Genomic DNA, 26147 nt, shown 5'->3' on the forward strand with positions numbered 1-26147 from the left:
ATAAAGTTTAAACACATTGGCACATAAATATGAAGAAAACACTGATATATATGATGTCAAATAGAAATGATATATCAAAGGCGATACCAAATCGTGCTAATCCCTGATAATTGTCCATTCAAGGACTCAAATGTGGAGAACCAATACAAAATAACATCACATATAATAATAAAAGTATCTCATCATCATGAGTTACATGTAGCATAACAAATAAAACTAGCAGCTATCTATCTACTGCCCTCTCCCCCTTTTACGGGAAAACATGATGGGCTGTTTGTCAGGCCTGCCCCTAGTAGTAGAAGGCCCTGACACTGCCTCTGCACCTAATGTCAAATAATGAGTGATAGGCATGGAGCTATGCTCTCCTATATCTATAGCAGATGGTGTTGATGCTGATGCTCCCGCAGTGTCCTCCTCCAGCTCCTCCTGCTCCTCCTCTAAGTGCTGCTGCTCCTCTGACTCCGAGTCCTCCTCTTGCTGCCCCTGCTCTAATGGATCATCTGCCACTGGCTCCTCCAACCATGAAGGTGACTCCTCCAATATGGGCTCCTGAGACTCCACCCTCCACGGAGACAATACATCAATATTGTCTAAGGAAATGGCATCTGGATCCACTGGTGATTCTATTTGCCTCACTCGAAGTCGGATGTTGTAATGCACATACACCAAATCGTTGAGGCGTGCGAACTCCAACCTGTAAGAGTGTCAAAAAAAGTAATGAGTCTTGACTCTTGACTCTTGAGTCTTGACACTTGAAGGTCATAAATTAAAAATTAAAAATTACAATAAGTGTAATTGCTCAACTGAAGGCTTGAGTTCAAAGTTATACCTGTTGCGCTTTTTGGCGTGTATTTTCTCAAATACACTCCAATTGCGCTCACACCCTGAAGAGCTACATGTTTGACTCAAGATTCGTGTAGCCAAATTTTGCAAATTTGGTACCCTTGCACCATAGCTTCGCCACCAAAGATCTACAACAAAATAATGAAATAAAAAATTCAAAAACTTAAAAGTTAAAACATAATTAAATTCAAATTTCTAATTTCTAATGAGTGATGACTTGTCACTTACGTGGCATGAAGAGGGCCCTTTCCTTAATGGCATCATCAAAGCCAAATAGGCCAACACAATCCTGATAATTATGTATCTCGCGGCTGATTTTGCGACGAAGCTCAGAATCAGGTACCATCCTCTCAATACAGGAATGGAGCCCTTCCATCACCTCGCCATCAAAACGAAAATTGCATTTGTATGCAAATGCAGGGTTGAGGAAGAGTGTTGCTGCATGAATGGGTCGATGAAGCATCCCTGTCCACCGACTATCGATCACATCCCATAACATCATCTGCCTATTAAGGCCAGCAGAACCCTTGTCTGCATAATAGGAACGAATGGCCTCCTTGGCCCTATCCATGCCCTCATACAAATAAGGCATTGCAGGCTTCTCTCCATCCACCAATCTAAGAACCTTTACTATAGGTTCGCTAACTGCACATGCTTCTTCTACTCCACGCCAAAATGTCTCAGAGTACACCATTTTTTCAATGGCTCTCCCATCAGGTCTCCTGCTGTATCTACAACCACGCCAATCATTAGACACAAACATTTGCTTCAACTCGTACTGACATCGAAGCAAAGACTGAAGAGTAATAAAGGTTGTGGCAAAACGTGTGATGGCAGGACGCCGCAACTCCTTGTTTCTAGTGAACCTCCTCATAAGGCTAAGAACAAAAGCATGGTTATAAATAAACTTGGGGATGCTCCTAGCCATATCAACTGCCTCCTTGATGAAGGAGAGTTTCCCCATATCCTCAAGCAACAAATCAAGACAATGCGCTGCACATGGAGTCCAGAACAATGTGGGATGCCTCTCCATAAGCATTCTGCCGGCAGACACATAATTAGCTGCATTGTCTGTTACGACTTGCACCACATTCTGCACACCAATCTCCTGAATGAACCCATCTAACAACTCACATATCGTTGCTGCATCTTTGATATGTTCTGATGCATCCAACGATTTAATAAACATGGTACCTTTAGGACAATGTACCAAGAAATTTAGAAGGGTCCTACCCTTCCTATCTGTCCAACCATCAAACATCACTGTGCATCCAGTCACTTCCCATGTCTGTTTCAACTCCGCCAATCTAGAGTTGATGTCCTCTTTTTCTGCTTGAAGAATTGGCCCCCGCAACTCCTCATATGTGGCACTTTTGTACCCTGGGCCCACAACAGCAATAGCATCACACATTGGTTGCCAAAATGGATTGGTTTTTGTGATGCTGAGAGGTAAGTCGCTCCAATAAATACACCTCCCCATGACTCTATCTGCTTCTTCCTTCTCCTTTTTTTTGACAAGCGATTTTATGCCAGGTTGTGCTCCAGCTCCTGTTCGTGGAACAAAAAATGATGACCTCGCATTCACACTAGCAGTAGCGCTAGCATGTGATGGTGTGCCAGTTGTGGAGCCCCTCCCACTAGGGCCAGTAGGGCCACTACCCTGAACATCAAAATCAGGAGAAGATATCCCAAAAGATCTACCTGCACGTTCAGCTTTGTTTCTTTCCGCCTCTTCCTTCTTTCTGTCCTTTTCTTCAATTGCCTCAAGAGCTTTTCGTATAAGCTCCGGACTAGAAACTTTACAAATGCCAACATCATGTCCAGGGAGTCTAGCAAGATGGTATTTCAGTCGTGTAACCCCACCTGTCATCTTGTCCCCACACAATTTGCATGAAAGATATGCACGATTTGTCCCACCATCAGGGATCCCATACTCCCAAAATGGGTCCAAGTTTTTTGGCATATTTGTATTTTTGTATTGCTGTTAGCCGCTAACTCAAAAGGAAACCTACAGCACCAAAAAAAATTTGGAATTAGTAACTTAATAACTTATTAAGTAATATATAACCCTTGTTTTTTTAATATATAAATTTATAAAATTCTGAAGAAAAGCTCTGACAGCAATCAAAAAGCTCTAGGTTCAAATCCCTCCTCCATAAATCCAGGGTTAAGACAATCTGTGCCAGCACATACAAACACAAACACACACGTATGGGCTCTACCCAAAGCTCACTGGATAACATTGGCTTCCTCTAGTACTTATAAAGTTATAAGTTATGACCCCAGGAGGTCATGCTGTCACTGGAGGTCTGGTTAGCTGGCTGCTGTATTGTAATTTGTGACAGTGTTATAAATTCCAGGTTGAGTGAGGGGTACAAGTGTAATGCACCCCCACTTTTCCCTCACTGCCCCCTGGCTATCAGCAGGTCATCTATGACAGCCCTGGGGATGTAGACCAAAGTTCAAACCAATTGAGAAGATACACACACACACAGCGACCTTTGTATGCTGCCCTTTTCTAAGCATCACACACACATGAAGATGGACACAAATAACTATTTCCACCTGAGTTGTAGAGCACCTCGCTTCTCTGTGTGCACAAATATTTTCAATCAAACAGAATCACTATTTAAAAACTAATTTTTACCGTGATTTCATATAACAATGGTGGGCAGAAAGAAAGGGAAGAAAACATCATTATTAACAAAGAAATCAGAAAACGTATTGTCTTATGTTTAAATGAAATAAACAAATTAAAACATCAATATCTCAAAACACTCTTCTCAAACAAAATGATAAATTGATAATACCTATTCAATCCTAATAGGCTAGCCGCTACACCAATCACAAGCAAGCTAACAACCCATATGGAGAAAGCTTCTAGCTCATTACTTTATTATTATTTTGTTGGGTTATGGATAAAGGCTATAAAAGAAGGCCTCTCCTTCACTTCCAAGTTGTGATTTCATGGGAAAAAGGCTCTACAATAGGTGCTGGAAACTGAGAACATTCTTGGGCAAAAATCAGAGTTTGTTGTGGAGATATGCAGCAGCACCAAGTTACTAATTCCAAATTTTTTTTGGTGCTGTAGAACCCACTTTTCAAACAGAACAAAACAAATGGCCATATATATATATATATATATATATATATATATATATATATATATATATAATACGTACTATTAAGATTCATGTAGGTGGACTGTTTAATGATTAATCTTTTGCATATGGTATATTCGCATTACTTGACAAGTTCACTATGTTGTAAAATTTAAATAACGGATCATATATATTATATACCCTAGCTCACTATGTATTAACATCGTTAGCTTTGTGTGGTATCGTATTATTGTATAGTCACTAGTGGCATCTCTGTTAGATAACCCAAGACATCGCATGATACCTATTACCAACATACATTTCTGAGGCCTGTAAGAAAGAATGACGTGCATACCTGTAGGCTGGCCGCTGTAAACCCTCCGCACTGTTCAACTTCAAACCCTCAGCACTCTGTTCGCACTCGCAGCGTCCGACTCTCCAGCTCACGAAACGGAAAATCAAATGACGCCCTTACGGTTAACAAAAACCTAATTTATAAACTATGCCGGCGATATTAACCATCGTCGCGCGATTTTTATAGAAATATCGCCGAAATCTCGGATTTCTCGCGAGATTTTCGAGATGAGAAAATATCGCGATTTTTGCTCCCCGAAATTTCGTTTTTATGAAAATCGCGCGATATTTACGAATATCGCCGAAAAATCGGCGATATTATCAACACTGGTTGTGACATACCCCATCAAAGGAGTATTCTTGCTAACTGAAATCACAAAAGGAAGTGTCCAAGTCAAGCGAAGGAGAGAATCCTCACATTCTGCCCCAAACAACTTACACGTGCGGTATCTCTGTGATTACAATTAAGTCGTCTCCTAACTTGCATAAAGAAAGGATGTGGGGCAAAACTCTAAAAATTGCCATTTCATATGAGACATTCTTATCATACGACTGGATTAATCGAGCAATTTTAGCACATAGTTCAAGCTCGTTAAAAAATAAACATAAGACATGAGCAAATGTTTCCACCCGCATTTAAGCTCGTCAAAAAATGAACTATTCCCCGGTAAATAACCATTGTGAATGTAGTACTTCAGCCATTAAAGCCTTGGTCGTGTTTGCACCGTCAGCTCCACTTTTTCATTGGCCGATCATTCACCTCCATTTGATTGTTTACCCATTGTGAGGAACAGCTGCGAAGAGTGATCTCACTAGCCATCCTTCTGACACTATCGTGATTGGAAAATTCCAAACCGTACCTGGAATCAGCTGCTACCCATGTTATCACTCGTTCCTCAAAAGACGAGTCTCCTTTAAGCTCTTTTCAACTGACTCGTAAAATATGAAAAGATTGCCGAGTCCTTGGCCTTTCCAGCTCGTTAAAGAGACAGGAAGTGCTATCCCTCCTCTAGATTTTAATTTTTTTGGACTGAGGGATTATTACACAAAAAGATCGAGCGCTTGTTTTGTTCAGCTCGTTAAAAGTATCGAAAATTCATCCCTTTTGCATTGTTTTATACTTTTTCGAACTTAAGGGATTAGATGACAAAAAAGGAATTTTGGAGTTACCTTTACGTTCCTTTTCAGACTCTCTAAAATTGAAAAGGACCGAGATATCTTTGTCGTTAAGCTCGTTAAAAAGATTAATAGCGACAAACTTGTCTATAGATGAGAACGAGTTTCACTATCGCTAGGCTCGTTAAAACATAGCGATGGGTTTGCCCGAAGGGCAAATTATAGAACAAGCATATGTTATCCTCCTCAAGCTTGACAAAAATAAAGAGGTACTGGTCAGCAATGACTGGGGAGTATTGGGAAGAAAACTCAAAGAAACTTTATTGGTAGCAAGTCACTCTTGAACATGACACTTTCGCTCCGTGTCCGAGTCGGGTTGGGTTGTTTCATTCACCGGTCACATCACCATGGTCACGCCATACCATCCACATTTGGGGTTAATGCTACCAAACCATCACATCAGTGTCGCTGACATGTTCAAGAGAAGTCATTCAGAGAATTCACCTGTGTCTCACCCACTACCATACATTATACTCCATTCTTTCATGACCGCCACCCTGAACCTTATATCACCAGATCGTTTTCACTCCATTAAAATCATTTGCTCCGTTCCGTGTCATTGATGTGGGATTCATTAAGGCCCTCCTGTGACGGATCACTTCTTGTCGACGTCATCTCATTATCCAAGAAGTTGATCTAGGAACACCCCATTCAGTACTTTGAAGCTTGCATGCCTCAATGGCAAGTTTCTCACTTTCGACGACAGGTTTACATCAATGGCCTTCGACCGAAAGATTTTGCGTGGTGTTCGATGCCAAGTCCTTTATTCACACCACGTGAATTGTACTGCAGTACCTTGAGGCTTGAGGGTCATTATCATTATCGGTGATTCCTCTCGCGCTTGTTAACAGTTTACATCATTAACTGGTAATCAAGCAATGTCTTTCCATGTTCGACTTCAAAACATTTCTCACATGGATCGACTTGTACTCCGAGTGAAGATCGGACGAGATTGAAGACCCCGGATCTAGTTTCATCCATCCGGGCTGCGATATATATTCAGGGAAATAAAGGCATTGAATGTACATCATTGCTGCACAGATAATCATCCACTCAAAAGGATGATGGCTCTATCAGAATCATCAGTCTACACTCAGACGGTTGTCTGTCCTATGTACATGAAAATGAATTTATAAAGTTGAGCATGGGAATGTCCGCCTCAGCTAGATCATGAAAAATAGTATGAAGATAATGTATTGTATTGTATCTTATTACAGGTCTCCTCCCAGCATTGAAAGAACTTCGGATCCTCATAATAAAGCATTTCACCCGACACCAAAAGGTTAACGGCCTCATACTTTAGGGGGCAACTGTTATAGGCATTTTTGTGCCCTGCAACCACAAGCATGAAATGTCCATAAACCAAGGGCTCCTAAGTCCCTAAAAGTGTTGTTCTAACTCCTAAAGGAACAAGGTCAACAGATTACAGCTTCTCCCAGAAGTTCTCCATGAGAAAATGCTCAGAATTAGTCAAAACAGGATCATTTCAGCTGCTCCACTGGCTAGGTGCGTTTCATTGCACCTAAATACACTGTGAGGGTGTGTTGCATTTCAAAAGTCCCTTCTGTGGGGTGCGATGGGCGAGAAATGACAAATGGCAGTGTCATTCCGCGAGGTGGAGAGACAATGGAAGCTTCCAGAATCTTCTTTTGTGACACTTGCCTCACTGAATTCGACCAAGGATGAGTAAGAGGCCTTCAGTCTCCAAGTGGAAGCAAGAACTATCAGAGAGAAGACACTAATCAAAACACAAGCTGACTCATCCCCCTTACAGATATCTATATATGGATCCCTCATCCCAGAGATCCAGAGGCTGGAATTTTGCATATTGTAAGGAATTGCTGCTGGTTTTTTGAGACAAGCATCAGATTGTTGGGTGATCTATGCTTTGTTTGAGGTGAAGAGGGGCTTCTTTGCTGGGAGGTTGATGCTGAGTCGGAACAACTGGTTGTAACTCCTCCTGGATCTTTTCTTGTTTATCAATAAAAACTATTTAAGTTTTCCTCCATGCTTTTGTATTATTGATGCTTGTTACATTTGTATGGTCAATTTATATCTGATCCTAGATTGTTTATGAATATAGATCCATATCTTTGTATAGTGCTATGCTTCTGTGATCTTACAGGTACTTTGTGAAGCTGGGCGTGCAAGGGAGCAGGTAGCTGAGGACTATCAAAGAAGAGAGGGATCGAATCGAAGGATTAACGCAAGACAGAGGTTGGTCTTTCTGTTCCTCTCTATCTATAATTCATAAAGGAAAGACAAAAGTAGTTTTTCTCTGTTTGTTTCTAAGGCAGTTGTCACACCTTAGTGGGATAGAGCAGTTCTATATAGATACTTTTCCCTGTAACAGGAAGTAAGGGCTCAAAAGATTCTCATTGAGTCCATCAAAGATCCCCTCATACCCTATGTATCAAAGTTGGAGGCAGCAAAAGAAATATATGACAAGCTGGTAGAATTATTCTCCATAAGTATTGTTGGAGAAGTGATATCATTAAGACAAGAACTCTACAAGATGAAGATATCAAGAGAAGAAGGAATTGCCTCATACTTTAAGAGGGTGTCAAAAATAAGAGACCAACTCCAATAGTTGGGAGAAACAGTGTCTGACAAGGAAATGACTACCATAATGCTCAATGCACTACCAGAGGAATGGGGCAGCTTCACATCAAGCATCTATGGAAAGAAGGAAGCTACTACATTCAATGAACATTGGTCTAATCAATGAATGAATTGAATTGATTTACAATAAGCAATGAAGCTCAATAAATAATACAAAAGGATTTACAGAATCAGCAAGTTTCTACTAAGAAAATAGAAACAGCGAGTTTCTACTAAGAAAATAGAAACAGCAAGTTTCTAATAAGAAACTACTAATAAGATCATAGACGATCTTATCTACATAAATGAGCATTAAACACTAAAAAAAACCATTATTCTAATACCCTCCTTTAATGCTCAATCTATTTACAACACCTATAGACCCTCTGAATTTTACAAACTTATTAGGACCAAGGGGCTTGGTGAAGATGTTTGATGGCTGCTCCGTTGTGGGTACATACAGCAACTGAATAGATCTGTCTTCAACAAGTTGTCAAATGTAGCGACAATGGGTTTCCACATGCATTGTTCGTTCATGGAAGACTTTATTCTTGGCGAGTTTGAGCACTCCCTGATTATCACAGAACAGGGGAATAGGACCTGCCTTGGAAAACATGCATATCTGCAAGCATACGTCGAAGCCAAACTGCCTCACAAGATGCCTTAACTGCTCCCTGATACTCTACTTTTGTCAAGGAGAGAGCCACTACCTGCTGCTTCTTACTAGTCCATGTGACAACATCGGATCCCAGACTAAACACATACCCAGCTGTAGATTTACGGTCATCAACCGAACCTGCCCAATCGGAATCTATGTAACCACTGAGTGTAGGATCTGAACTCCGAATGTACAGAAGTCCATAATTAGGAGTGCCACTCACATAACACAGCACATGATTTGCTGTTATCCAATGATCAGCATTAGGAGCTATCATGAAGCGTGAAATGTAGCTCACTACAAAACTGATATCAGGTCTAGTGGCAGTAAGGTAGATGAGGCTGCCTACTAATTCCCTGAATAAAGATTCATCCACAAGTGGTGAGGATGACTGAGCTGAAAGTTTGAGCCCCGGTTCCATAGGAGTCGTGGCAGGTTTGCAATCCTGAATTCTGTACCTGTCCACAAGACTTCTGGCATACTTGGACTGAGAGAGAAAGATGTTGTTCTCAGTCTGCCAGACTTCAACCCCCAAATAGTAATGAAGAAGTCCCAAATCTGTCATATAAAAAGTGTTGCACAAATCCTGTTTGATCCCATGGATCAAATGTGCTGAACTACTAGTAATGATAAGGTCATCCACATAGACAACCACAAACAGAATATCATCACCAGTATGTTTGATATATAGGTTTGCATCAGATGGACTCTACTGAAAGCCATGATCTGTTAGGTACTTATCAATTTTCAAGTACCAAGCCCGAGGGGCTTGTTTCAGACCATAGAGTGCTTTGACTAATCTACAGACTTTCTGTTCTTGACTGGCAACCTTGAATCCTAGAGGCTGCATCATGTAGACTTCTTCCTGTAAGTCACCATTCAGAAAAGCACTCTTTACATCCATCTGATGGAGTTTCCAACTGAACTAAGTTGCTAAGGCAAGGACGAGCTGTATGGTACTCATCTTGGCTGTAGGAGCAAAGGTCTCCTCATAGTCTATGCCTTCCTTCTGTGAGAACCCTCGAGCAACAAGGCGAGCCTCATACTTGTCTAGGGTTCCGTCAGCTTTGTATTTCACTTTATACACCCATTTGCAACTAATGGGTTTCTTCCCTGCAGGAAGATCAAAAAGGGTCCAAGTGTGATTCTTTTGAAGATGCTGGAATTCAGCTTCCATAGCATGTTCCCACTCAGGTATACCCTTAGTCTCTGAATAGGTTTGAGGCTCAAAAACACAGTGTAGGTTAGCCATAAGAGCAAAATTAACTGTAGGCTACTGTTTGCTCTTATTTTTGGATGTTCTACCTTCAAGGAGCTCATTATCCCGGAGATCACCAATAAATTTAGCCCACCATTTAGGTCGGAGAGTAGAAGAACCAATATCTGGAGTAGGTGGAGGAGGCTCAGGAACAACTGGGGCAACGAGAGGAGGATTATTTTCTAGAGGGAACTCAGATAGTGCATCATCAAATGCTGATGCTACATCATCCCTCCCATCAGGTGGACCTAACGGAAGAAGAACACTATGAGGTCAATCCTCAGAACACTGCTCAGAAGGAGGGGAGTTAAAGAACCCTCTTTTTTCATCAAATACTATGTCCCAACTGAAGATAAGACGATCAGTGTCTATATCTATTAGCCTATAGGCCTTGTGGTGATCACTGTACCCTGTCATCATGAGTTTCTAGCTTTTGGAATCCAACTTAGAGCGCTTAGCAGCTGGAATCCAAACATATGCAACCAAGCAAAACACTTTGAGGTGACTAATCTTAGGCTTACGACCAAACCAAACCTCTTCTGGAGTCTTCCCCTTAACAACCTAAGTAGGTGATCGGTTAAGAAGATAGACAGCAGTAAACACTGCTTCAGCCCAAAATTTGTTTGGAGCACTCCTGTGTTGTAACATGGAACGAGCCATTTCAACAACCGTATGGTTGGGACGTTCGACAACACTGTTCTGTTGAGGAGTGTAGGGTGTAGTTAACTGGCGTTTGATGCCATGGTATCACAAAAGTTGGAGAAAGCAGAAGAACAAAATTCCCCCCCCCCCTGTTATTTGTCCTAAGAGTTATGATATACAGCCAGACTCTTTTTCAACTAAGGACTTGAAATTCTGAAAGATACTAAATACATCAGATTTATGTTTTAGAAAGTACACCCACATCTTTCTACTGAAATCATCTACAATAAGCAAAAAATATTTGCAACCAGTAACTAAAGATGTATTCATAGGACCACAAATATCAGCATGAATTAACTGGAGTACCTTAGATACACCCCAAGATTCTCCATCCTTGAATGAAGACTGATGTTGCTTGCCAGCTTGACAGGCGCCGCACACTCCCAAATGTTGAGTCTGAATATCAGGTAACCCCGACACAAGTCCCTCCCAAGATAGCTGAGAGAGATATTGAATGTTTAGATACCCATATCTTTGATGCCACAAAGTGCTGATGGGAGAAACACGCACTGCTAGAGCCACTTCTGGAGACTCACCAATGTCAAGAAGCCTGTATAGGCCATGATCCTCTAGGCCAACAGAAACCGTAAGACGAGTTTCCCTGTCAATAATGGAGCACTTGTGCGCATTGAACACCACATCGAGCTGAGGAGAGTTCCTCATAATCTGGCTAACAGACAGCAAATTAAGTTCCATATCAGGAACATAGTACACATTTAGGAAGATGAGTGTGCACCCATCAAACTGGATCTAAACTGTACCTCTGCCAACCACTGTGTACTCCTCACCTCTGCCAAATACCACGGAATCACTGAAAGGTGAGAAGTCAATAAACCAGTCACGCCTATGAGAAAAATGACGTGATGCACCAGAGTCAATGTACCAGGGAGAAGACAGGGCATGATCTGAGGACCTCTTAGCCATAAAGGCGTAAAAGGTAGATTCCTTCTGCTCGGAATGTTCTGCAACATTCGCTCGCTGATGAGACCCTCCCTGCTTCTTCTATGCAGAATCAAGAGGCTGAGAAGAACCTTTCTGCTGAAAGGACTAAGAGGACTGATATTGGGCAGAAAAAGCATTTTCTGAGGAAGCTGAAGAAGCACCACTACCAAACTATTGTTTCCAACGATCCTGCTGCAGGAGTTTGGTGCATAACTCCGGAAACTTCAGATCAACATTAGTGGAGGTAATGTTGAGTGTTTCTATGAAGTATTCGTAAGGTTTTGGTAGACTTTTCAAAGTGGTGACTACCATATCTTCTTCCTCCATGGTCCGACCAATGGCTTCGAGCTGATCTCGAATGTCTTTAATCTTGTTAAAATGTTCCTGTAAAGACATATGTTCGTCCATCATGATGGAGAACAACTAATTCTTTAGAAAGAAAGCTCTGCTCTTGTCAGATGTCTCATGCAATTCCTTCAAATGTTGCCAGATTTCGGCAGCTGTCTTGCCGGAAGGAATCTGTGGAAAATGATCATCAGTCACAGAGAGTTTGAGAAGCATAAAAGCCTCTCGATTTCGATCATCAAACTTATCTTGATCTGCACCAGGTGTACCAAGACTAAGCTCTTTGCCCAAAACAAGTTGGTCAAGGCACCTATATTCAGAAATGGTCAACATTCTCTGTTTCTAGATGTTATAATTGGTGCCATTAAAGCGTTGACTGCCTTCCAACATCAGGTTGGTTAGCGAGGCCATCTGCACGTTTCCCAAGACAGAGAAAACAACAAAGGAGTCCGGCATGGATTTCAATGCAGATGTCGGCTGATCCGGACAAAAACTGACAAGTGCTAGTGCAATAGAAATAGAACCAGAAATCGTACTATTTATGGACAGATGATACCCTACGTAGAAGGTATGCTTAGATCTCGGCTTCAAAAGGTTGAAGGTTGCTTTATACGCACATCATAAAGAGGATAAATGCATGCGTTCAGCTCACTGTATCACGCCAAACAAAAAAGGGCAGAAAAGCCCACGGCGCCGACGTGCAGCGCCACCTCAGTTTGCTCAACGATTGCTTTCTTCAACCTAGCAAATGACACGCACTGCCTTGACTTGCCTGTGCGGACTCAGATTATTTGTAACCAGTCGGGTTTCAATAATTGTTCCGTGCTTCCTCAAATAATTCGCAACTACCACTGATTCGTGGTAAGTCTCGCTGACCGCAACAAGGCTTCAAGAAGTTCAGAACTACCCTCGCTGTCTTCAAACCGTCTCAGGAATGGTTACGTTACTGTGTTGCTGCCTCAGGGAGTAACGCATTGCTCCACTACCCAAAACGACTTCATGGAGGTAAACGGGCTACAGGTGAGCCCTATATTCCCTTCGCTCCCTCAACTGAGATGGGTTGCACCTTCGCTAGGTTTGAAGCAGGATTCGGTTTGCAATAGAATTCGACCTTTCAACCACAATGAACTCGGCTCAGCAGAATGAGAAACACGTCCCTTCGAATATTCAGTAGTTCAATTTTCTAATGATCAAACTCGTCCAATTGCGGGGGAATGAGGGATTCGACAAGCTCGTCCCTTGCCGTCACAAATTCTTCAACCAATTTGCAGCTCGTTCCTTCTATTATGCGACGGCCCTTAAACAAACTACGACTCAGAAATTGTGACGCCCAGTAAAAAAAAAAAAATTCAGACTCCTAGAGAGCAATTTCGAAATGAAGCACGAAGTTTTTCAAACAATGAAAAATTATTTCGAAAAAAATACCCAAGCTCTGATACCATAATCAATGAACGATTTGAATTGATTTACAATGAGCAATGAAGCTCAATGAATAATACAAAAGTATTTACAGAATCAGCAAGTTTCTACTAAGAAAATAGAAACAGCAAGTTTCTAATAAGAAACTGCTAATAAGATCACAGACGGTCTTATCTACATAAATGAGCATTAAACACTAAAAATAACATTATTCTAATATGGTCATTATGCAAAATCAAAGAAACCAGGCTCAAATCAAAAATTGATGTGGGATCAAATGAGCAAGCTCAAGCATTTGCTACCATGGCAAAGAGAAAAGGGAAGTTTGGTCCTCGAAAAAAGAAGAAGAATATGTCAAAAATCCAATGTTATGGTTGCCATGAATATGGGCACTACAAGAGAGATTGTCCAAAGCTCAAGAAAGACAACAACAAAAAGGGAAGGGAAGAAGCCCATATCACTGAAGAAGTGGAAGAACCTGAAAAGAAGAAATCCAAGAAGGAAGAAGTAAAATATCTCTACTACGATTGAGATGATCTTCTCCACCTAGTTCTTTTCAAGTCTTTGTTCCAAAGTTTTTGGTAAAAGTATAGCTATCATGGTAGAAGATATTAGAAACATGATAGGATGCATCATTCTAGAAGATGGCATCATAAGAGCATACGATGAAAGCAAGAGCTCATGACACAAGAATCCTAAAGGATAGTTGAAGTAGAAGTCTATGGCAATCATCAATAGAAGGTAGTAGCTCTTGGTAACCTCATTAGAAGCATAAGTAGTACTTATAGATAGAAGAAAGTCATCTAGTATAGAGCTCATCATACATCATTCAAAACGAGCATTTGCAGGATGAGAATGATCAAGATCCTCCATTGGAATATTCATTGGAAGATTCATCTATTGGAAGAAGCAAGTGTCTCATCAAGAATTCCACCTTATATGGGATTCATGGGATGATGATATGATGACAAAGAAATGAAGCAAGTCAAGGTGATTGAAAAACATTCAATCAAGTAAGTTGTCGAAGGAAGTCTAGATGACGAAAAGGAAGAACTGAGGTATGTATGCATGTAATTGAGAAAATTGAGTCAAATCATATAGTTGCAAATAGCAGGGACAAATGATCAGAAAGGGATCTCCTACTTTGAAAGGATGCATGAAGGCATGGTTCACATATTGACATTATGAAATCAACATAATAAGTCCTCATATGGGATATGAGGTGATTGACAAAAATGAAGGAACTATGGATAGAAGTTTCAGGGAAGCAATATGTGAAGAAAGTGGGGAGAGATCGTGAAAGATGCAACTATGGTCACATAGAAAAGGAAATCAACATCTGATGACTAGAAGGATTGATTGTGCCATCTCCATGAAAAAGGTATGAAGACTTTGATTTAGTCTAAAAAATAAGGAGACCCTTGACATTGAATATCTTGGAGATGTGTCGATATGTATGCAGGATGTTGATGTGGCAACAAGAAGATGTTATGATGTAAAACCATCAAAAAGGTAATGTTAATTCGATGTTCATTTTCTAATTTTGAACAATATCTGGATGGGCTAAGATAGGGCTACAGAATAAAGGTGTGGATATCATTTACAACTAATACTCATGTAGAAGGATGAAAGATCTTGAAGGAAACATGATGTGGGGAAGGTAGCTATATGAAGTAAAGCCAGATATGGACTAATGGATCACTTTGTAAAAATTCTGTTTCCCACCCCGGTTTTCAGTTTCACCTTATTTCTCCCATGTAGTTAAATGCCCATTCCCATAACCATACATTTAACAGACTGAAAAAAATAAATATTGCTGAAAACACAAATTCTGGAAATTTTTCAGAATGCTGGAAATTGCAGAAATAAAAATCAGCAATTAAAAACAGCCATTAAAACACATTTAAACTCAGTGATTTTTGGTCAACTTGACCCTGGAAAAACCCCCTACAACTCTTGGGGAAAACCAGTTTGAGAGCTCTTCTTTATTTCTGGAAATGCATTTTTACAGTGAGAAATTTTCAGCAAAAATCAGCAAACAAATTTACAACTTATCTCGATTTCTGAGCCTCACAGCCCACCGGAAATTTCCAAACAGCAACACAATGTTGTACGGCCACTGTACGGACGGTACGGGCGGCTGTACGGATGGTACGGACAGGTTGTACGGACCTCGATTTTTGTGCAGAAAATCAGCTGCCTCAATTTCTGTGCAAAAACAAATCTGCCTTTTGCTGTTTGCTCAAGAAAAATCTGCCTTTTACTGCTTGTACATTCAGCTGTAAGGATTTGCTTAAATGCTACCTTGGTATGTGTGCCAAGCTGCTGCCTCCTTCTCCTCCTTGTCCAGAAATCTCCCTTACTCTCTTGCTCTCTCTCTCTCAATCTGCTCATGAAAGAATGAATGATCTTTTTCTCCTTTTCCTCCCTTAACCCAACCCTAAATGACTTTTGGGTGATCCCTAAATCCAATGGCTGAAATAGATTTAGATCAATGGCTGAGATTAAATGCTCATTTAAATCTCACTTTCTATTTTTTAATTCACCCCACTTTAATAAAGACCCACTTAGTCATTTATTTCCAAAGTCACTTTTCCTTTCTAATTTTTCATTGACTTTATAAAAGTCACTTTAAAATTAGACTTAGTAACTTTATCACTTAAAGTCACTTTCAAATTAGATTTAACTTTATAAAAATTATAAAGTTACTTTAGGAGAAAAATTAAATTCTTTTGGACACTTTTCCCTAGGCCAAAGATCAAAGCCTTAGGGAACCACCTGTCCTCCGGTACCAAATTTCAACACTCCCTCTTACCGAGGAAGGTGTTCCTCACCACACCCATCTTGTCTCTAAAGTAGACATGCTTGCCCCAAGGTAAGGCTTTGGTAAGAATATCTGCAACCTGCTCATCAGTGGAAATATACTCAAGCTTCACAGCTCCCTTCTGAACATAGTCTCTGATGAAATGATATCTGATCCCGATATGCTTTGACCTGTCATGAAATACTGGATTCTCCGTGAGTTTAATGCAACTCTGATTATCACAATAAATCACTGAAGGTCTCAACAGCTGACCAAATAAGCCAAACAACATCTTGCGAAGCCAGATGGCCTCACAACTAGCTAGACTGGCTGCCATATACTCTGCTTCCGCTGAACTCAGTGCTACTGACTGTTGCTTCCGGCTGAACCATGACACTACTGCTGAACCCAACCCAAAACAACACCCTGAAGTGCTCTTCCTATCAGAAGCACAACCTGCCCAATCAGAATCAGTGTATCCTGCCAATCTCACTCCATCTCCCTACCTGTAGTCCAGACCATAATCCACTGTCCCCTGCAAGTACCGCAAAATGTGTTTTGCAGCCACCCAGTGAACCTTCCTAGGCTCACACATAAACTGACTCATCGTGTTGACTGCAAAACAGATATCTGGTCTAGTGTTGACCAAATACATCAAGGAACCAATCAGCTGCCTGTACAATGTGGGATCCACCAACTCGGAATCCGAAGCATGAAGCTTCTTCAAGTTGGTGATCATCAATGTCGACATGGGTCTACAATCCTCCATGTGGAATCTGCTAAGGATGTCCACAATATACTTCCCCTGCCCTAGGAAGAAATGCCCCTCCTCCTGCCACACCTCCAAACCCAAAAAGTAATGCATCAAGCCGATGTCCTTCATCTCAAACTCCGCCGCAAGATCTCTCTTGCAGTGCTCTATGAGTCTCTCTGCACCTGTAATGATCAAGTCATCCACATACAGCACCAGAATGAGAGGCTCCTCACCAATCACAATAAAGTAAAGGTTCAGATCTGCCTCACTCTTTGTGAAACCCATCCCCTGCAAGTATGCATCTATCCTGGAGTACCAAGCTCTGGGAGCTTGCTTTAGGCCATAAAGGGCCTTCTTCAATCTGCACACATGGGACTCCTTCCCATGCACCTCAAAGCCCTGTGGTTGCTCAATGTACACCTCCTCCTGTATGAAGCCATTGAGAAATGCGGTCTTCACATCCATCTGGTGGATCTTCCAACCCGTCTCTGTCGCTATCGATATAATGGAGCGGATCGAAGTATATCGAGCCACGGGAGCGAAGATCTCCTCATAATCAACTCCCTCTACCTAGGAGAACCCTCTAGCCACAAACCTCGCTTTGAATTTCTCAATGCTGCCATCTGCATCATGCTTTACCTTGTAAAGCCATCTGGAAGTAACCACGGATTTGCCCTCAGGCCTCGGCACCACCTCCCAAACATCATTCTTCATGATAGAAGAATACTCCTCCTGCATGGCCTCTCTCCAGACCTGCTGGCTAGCTGCCTCCTCATAGCTAGAAGGCTCAGAGTCAAGGATGCTGGTAACCATCGCCATATAACTACAAAACCTCTCAGGTGGTCTACTCTCTCTGACCGGCCTCTTCAGCTCAGCAACAGATGTGGCATCTCTCAAGGTGTCCTGAAGCCACTTGGGCTTCCTCTTCCCTGAGCATGCTTCTCCCATAGGAGAATGAAACTCCTCCTCCTCATCACCATCAGTAGCCTGAACTCCTGACTGTCTGTCTGTTGTCCTCCTGCCTGCACCTGAACCTGTAGAAGCTGAGGTACCGTGTGAATTGTCCATCAGTGGACTCCCTAGTGAACTGCTCTGTGAACTGCTCTGCATGCTGCCCGGAGCACCACCCCTCTGGCTCGGCGAGCCACTGCTCACTGATGGACCTGACATCCTCATAGATGTACCTCCGGATCCTCCTGATCCCTGCCCACTGGATCCCTGCGACTGACTCAACTGCTGCTGAGGGTCTAGTTGATCCAGATACTCTAACTCCCGTGACCTCCTAAAGGCCCTGTCCTCCTCGAACTTCACATCCCGTCTGACAACAACTCTCCTCTGTGCAGGAATGTAAATCCGAAAGGCCTTTGAGGTCTCACTGTAGCCCACAAAGATACCCTTCTCTGCGGTGGGCTCTAGTTTGGTCCTCTTCTCCTTGGGTATATAGGAGTATGTAATGCATCCAAAGATATGAAGATGACCAAGATCAGGCTTCTTCCCAGAGAAAGCCTCCTCCGGAGTCATGTGCCCCAAGGCACGATGCGGACTCTTGTTCTGCAAGTAAACCGCTGTGTTGCAGGCCTCTGCCCACAAGAACAATGGCAACCCTTGATCATGTAACATGGCTTTAGCAGCCCCTATGATGGATCTGTTCTTCCTCTCTGCAACTCCGTTCTGCTGGGGGTTGTAAGGAACAGTGAACTCCCTCCTAATGCCTGCCTCCGCACAATAGTCAACAAACTCTCCAAGGGTGTACTCTCCTCCATTGTCCGACCTCAAGGACTTGATCTTTCGACCTGTCTGAGTCTCCACAAGAGCTCTGAACTCCTGAAACCGCTTGAATACCTCACTCTTGGTCTTCAAAAAATAAATCCAGGTCCTCCTGGAGTGATCATCAATGAATAACACATAGTACTCATATCCACTCAAGGAAACATGAGACATCCGACCGCTCACATCGGAATGAATCAAATCAAGTATCCCTGTCGCTCTGCTGTCACTGCTGGGAAAAGGGGATTTGGCAAACTTGCCCATCGCACAACCTCTGCAAGTATCAAAGTGATCAGTACTGAAATCTGGCACACCTGTAGTGATCTCCCGCAATGTCCTCAAGGCTCCATGATACATGTGCCCCATCCTGCGGTGCCAAATCTCACACAGCTCAGAACTGCTAGCTCTGCTGTCGGTACTACTGCTCAATGCCAAAAGGGGCTGGAATGCAAACTTGTACACCTTTGCATGGCGTACACCTATCACTCTAGCTGAATCAGCTAGAGTGCCCCTGGGATACATCAACACCTGTCCTCCCCTGAACAGTACCTCATATCCTCTGTCCTCCAAAGCTGAGACGGATATGAGGTTCTTCCTCATCCCTGGCACATAAAGAACATCTGACACTTTCAAGGGAGGTCTGGACTCCCTCTGAAATGTCAGTGTACCCACCCCGACTGCTCTAACAACTCTGTCATCACCGAGTACTACCTCAATATCAGTGCCACTCTCTGAAAGCTCTGAGAAGTACTCCCGGACTCCTGTCATGTGGCGTGAAGCCCCACTGTCCACATACCAGATACCTGTAGATGCTCCGCTAATCGAGGGAAAAGCATGCTCCCCCTGAACCTGTGTGGCAGGTGATCCTGCACTAGAGGACTCACATGTAATGAACGCAAACTCCCGGTCAAAACGACCTGCAAAGTCCTCAATCTCAGCTGAAGCTGTCACATCCTGGTTCTTCCCCTTCTTCTTCTTCTTCTTCGGACACACAACTGCATAGTGTCCCATCTTCTGACAATTCCAACACTTCACTTTGGAATAGTCCTTCTGTGAGTTACCCTGTTTACCTTTACCTTTGCCTTTGCCTCCACCACCGCTTTTGGAAGCCTGCTTCTTCCCTTTGCCTTTCTTGCCTCCTGCCACCAGTGCTACGTCCTCATCCTGCTCAACTAGCTTGACTGCCCCAAGCTGTCCTTTCCTGATCTCTGTCTGAATACAATCATCCCAAAACCTCTCCCAGGTGGGAAGGGTCTCACGTGCACAAACCCCATCAGCAAAGTTCAACCATGAACGGGGGAGGCTATTCACTACAATACGCACCAACTCAGTGGATGGAATGGCCTCTCCAATCGCTGCCAACTCATCTCTCACATTGGTAATCTTTGTGAGATATCCAGCTGCACTATCATTCCCCATCTTAATGTTCTTCAGCTTCTCCTTCAGGACCATCTTCCGGTTCTCATTGGTACTCTGGTAGAGATTGGACAATGCTGTCCACATCTCATGGGCATTGCTCTTTCCTCTCACATGAGGAATGCAATGGTCTTTGATTCCGTCTAGAATCAGCCTCTTACCCTTGTTATTCTTTTTATTATAAGCGGTCAACTGAGTAGCATCAGTAGGCACAACAACAGGGTGTTGTGCTGTATGCACCATGATATCCCAGACTTCTGCCTCCTCAAAGATGCTCTGCATTCTCTCCTTCCAAACGCTGTAATTTGTATGCCCATCCAACCTATCCTCCACCCTCAATCCCAATGACATCTTGTTGTCCTAAAACTGAAAAATAGCACTGTTGTGGTAAAGATAAAACTGTTGTTTATGAAAAATCAGCTTGCTGGAATTTTCTGAGTGAAAAAATCAGCAGCTGTATTTTTTTTCTTTTGCTGTCCCAAACTGCCCTTCAGCACTCAAGCTCTGATACCATGTAAAAATTCTGTTTCCCATCCCGGTTTTCAGTTTCACCTTATTTCTCCCATGTAGTTAAATGCCCATTCCCATAACCATACATTTAACAGACTGAAAAAAAAAAATATTGCTGAAAACACAAATTCTGGAAATTTTTTAGAATGCTGGAAATTGCAAAAATAAAAATCAGCAATTAAAAACAGCCATTAAAACACATTTAAACTCAGTGATTTTTGGTCAACTTGACCCTGGAAAAACCCCCTACAACTCTTGGGGAATACCAGTTTGAGAGCTCTTCTTTATTTCTAGAAATGCCTTTTTACAGTGAGAAATTTTCAGCAAAAATCAGCAAACAAATTTACAACTTATATCGATTTCTGAGCCTCACAGCCCACCAGAAATTTCCAAACAGCAACACAATGCTGTACGGCCAATGTACGGATGGTACGGGCGGCTGTACGGACGGTACGGACGACTGTACGGACTGTACGGACAGGCTGTACGGACCTCGATTTTTGTGCAGAAAATCAGCTGCCTCGATTTCTGTGCAAAAACAAATCTGCCTTTTGCTGTTTGCTCAAGAAAAATCTGCCTTTTACTGCTTGTACATTCAGCTGTAAGGATTTGCTTAAATGCTGCCTTGGTATGTGTGCCAAGCTGCTGCCTCCTTCTCCTCCTTGTCCAGAAATCTCTCTTGCTCTCTTGCTCTCTCTCTCTCAATCTGCTCATGAAAGAATGAATGAACTTTTTCTCCTTTTCCTCCCTTAACCCAACCCTAAATGACTTTTGGGTGATCCCTAAATCCAATGGCTGAAATAGATTTAGATCAATGGCTGAGATTAAATGCTCATTTAAATCTCACTTTCTATTTTTTAATTCACCCCACTTTAATAAAGACCCACTTAGTCATTTATTTCCAAAGTCACTTTTCCTTTCTAATTTTTCATTGACTTTATAAAAGTCACTTTAAAATTAAACTTAGTAACTTTATCACTTAAAGTCACTTTCAAATTAGATTCAACTTTATAAAAATTATAAAGTTACTTTAGGAGAAAAATTAAATTCTTTTGGACACTTTTCCCTAGGCCAAAGATCAAAGCCTTAGGGAACCACCTGTCCTCCGGTACCAAATTTCAACACACTTTTCGATGAAAAAGATGACATCACTGAGATGATTCATAAATGAAAGTGATGGATGGTCGATGCTCTACGAATAAGTCCCAAAAGATGAAGGCTCCATAACAAAGAAGATAAAATTCATGACATCGAAAGAGCGAGCACTACAAGCAGTTGATTGTCACATGTTCTCCGCCTAGAGTAGAAAGTTGTTGGAAGCAAAAGTTCTTGGTTAAGAGGGAGCTTGGATAAGTCCCTAGTTAAGAGGGTGCTTGGGTACATTCCTTCATTGGAATGGGTATATTCTCCCTAGTTGAGAGGGAGAGATAGACACATCATTCTTGTCTTCACTTGGGAAGAAAGAATGGAGGATTAGACAAGCATCTGGAATCTTATACTCTTTGGGGATGTGGTAGGGAATCCAAGATAAGAGTAGTCGTAAAGGACGGATATTCTTTGAGGATTGGGAATCCAAGATAAGAATAGTCCTCATGGAACATACTCTGAGAGAACTCGGGTGGGGTATGTTACAAGAGACACAATGGTGATGGTGTCTATAAATCATTCATCTCACCAGCATTGTGCTCTAATATTGTGGAGAGATAGAGTAATTAGTCAAGGCCTTGCTATGTGACAATGCTAGATGACATGATGCTAAACAGATGGGTTACCAATCCGACTCTTCTTATGAGAATTCTTCAGATTAAGAATGCCAAAGTACCTTGTATGGATTATGAACACCTCCCTAGTTGAGAGTGAGTGTTGAAATATGTAACTAGGTTCGGTCTTCATAATGATATATGTAATCATGATTTTATGTATTTGATATAATGAGAAAAATAAATTTATTGTTGTTGATCTTGAGGCATGGGTTTCATGCTCAACGAAATTTATTTTTAGGTCAAGCTCCCATTGTGAGCTCTTGGGGCTCGTTATTGAGTCATCAAGTCAATAGAGTCATTGTCATGTATGAAAGACCCATTTGGGGCATGTTACATATTGTAAATAAAATTATTTGAGTCAATTTTAGAGCCAAAAGACCCTCCAAGACCTCGTCACAAGTGCTACATCAAGTCGGCCTCCAAAAAGAGCAATCGACCTATCTAGAAGGACATGCCAGCCTAATTGCATGGGTATGAAGACTATATAAAGGAGGACTCGACCTCACTTGAGAGATCATCATTCAAGCATCCACGTCAAGAATAGAAGTGCGAATAGTAAGGGAAGATAACCTCTTGAGCAAAGAAGAGAAGGAGAAGAAGATCGAAGTCTTCTAGCATTGTTTTTGGGTCCCTCCACTCATACATATGACTGCAGTTAGGGTTTATGCAATAGGTTTCAACAGATCTTGAGGTAGTCGTGACATAGCCCATCAAAGGACTATTCTTGCTAGCCAAGTTCACAAAATGAAGTGTCCAAGTCAAACGAAGCAGAGAAGCCTCACATTCTGCCCCAAACAGCGTACACAAGTGGTATCTTTGTGATTACAGTCAAGCCGAAAATTGCAGGTCTGTAATAAGAGGTCGAAATTGAAGAGAAGCTGAAAATCAATGGTGTAGCAGTCATTTTGACCAGCATTGACTTCAAGGGAAGAAGTGTGACTTGGTCTTGGAGGGTTCTTGGTCAAGGGTCTTGGTCTCGAAATTCATCAATTGAAGATTCTACAAGAAGAAGAATTTTGTGGGTTTTCCTCTCAAGATTGAGAGAGGTTTTGGCCCAAGCTGATCGCCTATATCTTGTGTCCTTTGTTTCATTGTTCTTTATGTTTTGGTAACTGTTTGATGAAGTAAACACAATACTAATCAAGCTAAAGAAGAATCTAATTAAGAAAAGTAAAAAGTCTTCATAAGCAATTATCATTATAAGAGAAATCACCTACACTTGTTGCCCCTAGATTTCTCCACAAAGGATGATGCAACTAATGAGGCTCATGATCTTATGGACAACCTTGAAGCATGAAAATTGAAATTTATGATCATCTTTGCGTTATGTTTTGGCCATTTTTATCTTAGACTATGTAACGTGTACTCAAACATTTTCCATTCATTGTTTACTCGCGTCAGTATGATATAAATTGTTTATTGTCTTGACATTCTGCAATGAATAAGTACAAACTTCAAATATATCTATTTCATGTGGAATAGTAATAATTTCAATGGTTAATAATTAATTACAAATTTGATACATGACCATTGAATCATTAATTTATTGTTATGAACAAAGTTCATAAACGCAACAAAGTACTCAGAAGATCTGGTATATGTAAAGATCCATTATAGGATAGTAATATTTATATAGAAATGTACAAAAGATATGAGATGATGATTGTTACAAATGAGGGGGCTCGCTTATATACCTAGGAAAGTGCCCTTTCATGACTAGTCATGTCCTTATGTTGAAAAATATAGGGCAAATAGGTGTAGTGTGATTCTTCGTTACTTGATAACAATTTGTAAGGTTTTTTTACTTTTTCTTGTTAGCTTAATCTTCTTCTTAGTATTATTAATGCATGTGTGTGTACTTCATCAAACTGCTACTAAAAACATAAGAACAAGAACATAAGATGTTGGCTCTCTGCCAGGGCTAAAACCTCTCTTCTCTTGAGAGGAAAACCCTTTTCGTGAATTTCTCTTATTGAAGCTTCTATTGATCAATGACAAACCCTAGACCCTTGAAAAGAATATCCTCCAGGCACAAGTCAAGTCCTTTCTTCTTTCTGCGCTTTGTTCCTGGGCACTTCGTTCCCCGACACTTCGACTTCCTTCTTCCAGCGCTTCTTTCTTCTTTCAATTGTTGGTAAGTCTTGTTCTACTTGCTCTTGAAGACGTGCCTTTGATGAGACCCTTCCCTTGTAATGATCCATTCCTTTTCTTCACCAACCAACGAGCATTTATGTCTGTAATGGGAGGGTTGTTATAACAGCAATGCAGCCCTAATTCTCACACGTGTGAGAGGTACCCTAGAGAATTAGAGTCTTTTTCCTTCGCTAGAGATATAGGTTTCTTCGCTTGTCTTGGGAGGCCTTGTAGGCCTAATTTCAAATCCAAACAACACTAGATCATGGACTTCTTGTCCCTGCTATCAAACCCAAAGATTTCTCCTCCTTCTTCTCGCACATGTGACTATTTCTAGCCCTAAAAATAGTCCTCTACCTTCGCTTTTCTTCCTCCTTACTTCCCTGCACCTTGGAGACCCTTTTAGACTTACTTCCCTTCACTTTATCTCGGCTTCTTCCTTCGCTAATTTCAGAGATGATTGAGTGCATTATACTGGAGTGGACAACCTCTATATATAGAGGATTGTCCCTCCATTTAGGCCGACTTGCCAACTGTTTGCAGGCCAACTTGAGGTCTTACTTTTGGATGCCTTCTTTGGTGGTAGTGCATGCTTGAAGGAGCTTCTTGATGGTGCCTTAGCATAGGAGGAGACTTGACTTTGCTTGGAGGTATTTTCTTAACTTTGATACATGTTCATACATGGTGTAACACGCCCTTAAGGCCTTCAACATTTCCTTTTAACTATTTGACTCACCTATAGCACTTAACATGTGCTAGACCTATTTCAATGAGCAAGAAACTCATTGACGTATATTATAAAAATAATATTTCTCTTTCTTGAATAATACAAATATTAAAAGTACATTTATGAAGACCGAACCTAGTTACATTTCCTTCAACACTCCCTCTTAACTAGGAAGGTATTCATACAACATTACAAGGTGTTTGGCTATTATCAATTTTGAAGAATTCACATAAGAGAAACTAGATTTGTAATCCATCTGTTATAGCATCAAATCCATCAGCATTGTCATAGTGCAAGGCCTTGACTAACAGCTCCATCTCTTTATGAGATCATGAGCTACAATGATGGCGAGACCAATGATTTATAGACACCTTCATCATTGTCTCTCAAGGTGCATACCCACCCGGGTATTCACTAAGTATGACCTTCTAAGACTATTCTTATCTTGGGTTCCCAGCCCTCAAAGAATATCGGTCCTCTTTCCTACTATTGTCTTGGATGCCCTACATATCCTCAAAAAGTATCAGATGCCAAATGATTACCCAATCATCCCATTCTTCCTTCCCAAGTAAAGACAAGAATGTTGTGTCTATCCTGTGTCTACAATTCCATTCATGGTCTTCATCTAGACTTATGGCTGTTAGTCTTGGCATAATGCATGACACATGAAATGGAAAAACACAATTGTCACTCCTTTGTCATCAGGGGTGATCCAAAACTCCCTCTTGATCAGGGATCAGTCAGAGCTCCCTCTTAGCTGGAGACTCTTTCATTCATCAACAGCTTCTTCTTCATGGGTCCTTCAGCTGGTTGATCTCCTTCCTTTCTTTGATGTTATGAAGCCTTTGTTCAAACTTCTTCTAGGTAGGGCACCA

At 41.5% G+C, this 26147-nt stretch overlaps 2 protein-coding genes across 5 annotated transcripts in view; both read right to left on the reverse strand.

Annotated features, from left to right (window-relative positions):
- The window catches only part of LOC149262857 (uncharacterized), a 292938-nt gene that overhangs the window by 68190 nt on the left and 198601 nt on the right, over nucleotides 1-26147 (reverse strand). The gene's annotated exons all lie outside the window — the stretch shown is intronic.
- On the reverse strand, nucleotides 10-11389 carry LOC149262858 (uncharacterized). The gene is made up of 3 exons (XM_089397546.1): nucleotides 11053-11389; nucleotides 830-971; nucleotides 10-694 (listed from the first exon to the last, which is right to left on the reverse strand). Exons 1-3 carry the CDS (start codon nucleotides 11387-11389, stop codon nucleotides 232-234), a joined length of 942 nt encoding a protein of 313 aa, XP_089253672.1. The 3' UTR covers nucleotides 10-231.

This window comes from Pinus tabuliformis, chromosome 6 (assembly GCF_031772625.1).
Source record: "Pinus tabuliformis cultivar Carrire ecotype Pingquan chromosome 6, CPIR1, whole genome shotgun sequence".
Classification (NCBI taxonomy): domain Eukaryota; kingdom Viridiplantae; phylum Streptophyta; class Pinopsida; order Pinales; family Pinaceae; genus Pinus; species Pinus tabuliformis.

What these genes read in the sequence shown, in the direction of transcription:
- LOC149262858 (XM_089397546.1), bottom strand. Translation starts at nt 11,389, where the DNA reads ATGGAACTTAATTTGCTGTCTGTTAGCCAGATTATGAGGAACTCTCCT. An exon ending in GTGCGGCGCCTGTCAAGCTG is followed by an intron (nt 972 to 11,052) that starts GCAAGCAACATC and finishes ATTTTGTTGTAG; the next exon opens with ATCTTTGGTGGCGAAGCTAT. An exon ending in CACGCCAAAAAGCGCAACAG is followed by an intron (nt 695 to 829) that starts GTATAACTTTGA and finishes ACACTCTTACAG; the next exon opens with GTTGGAGTTCGCACGCCTCA.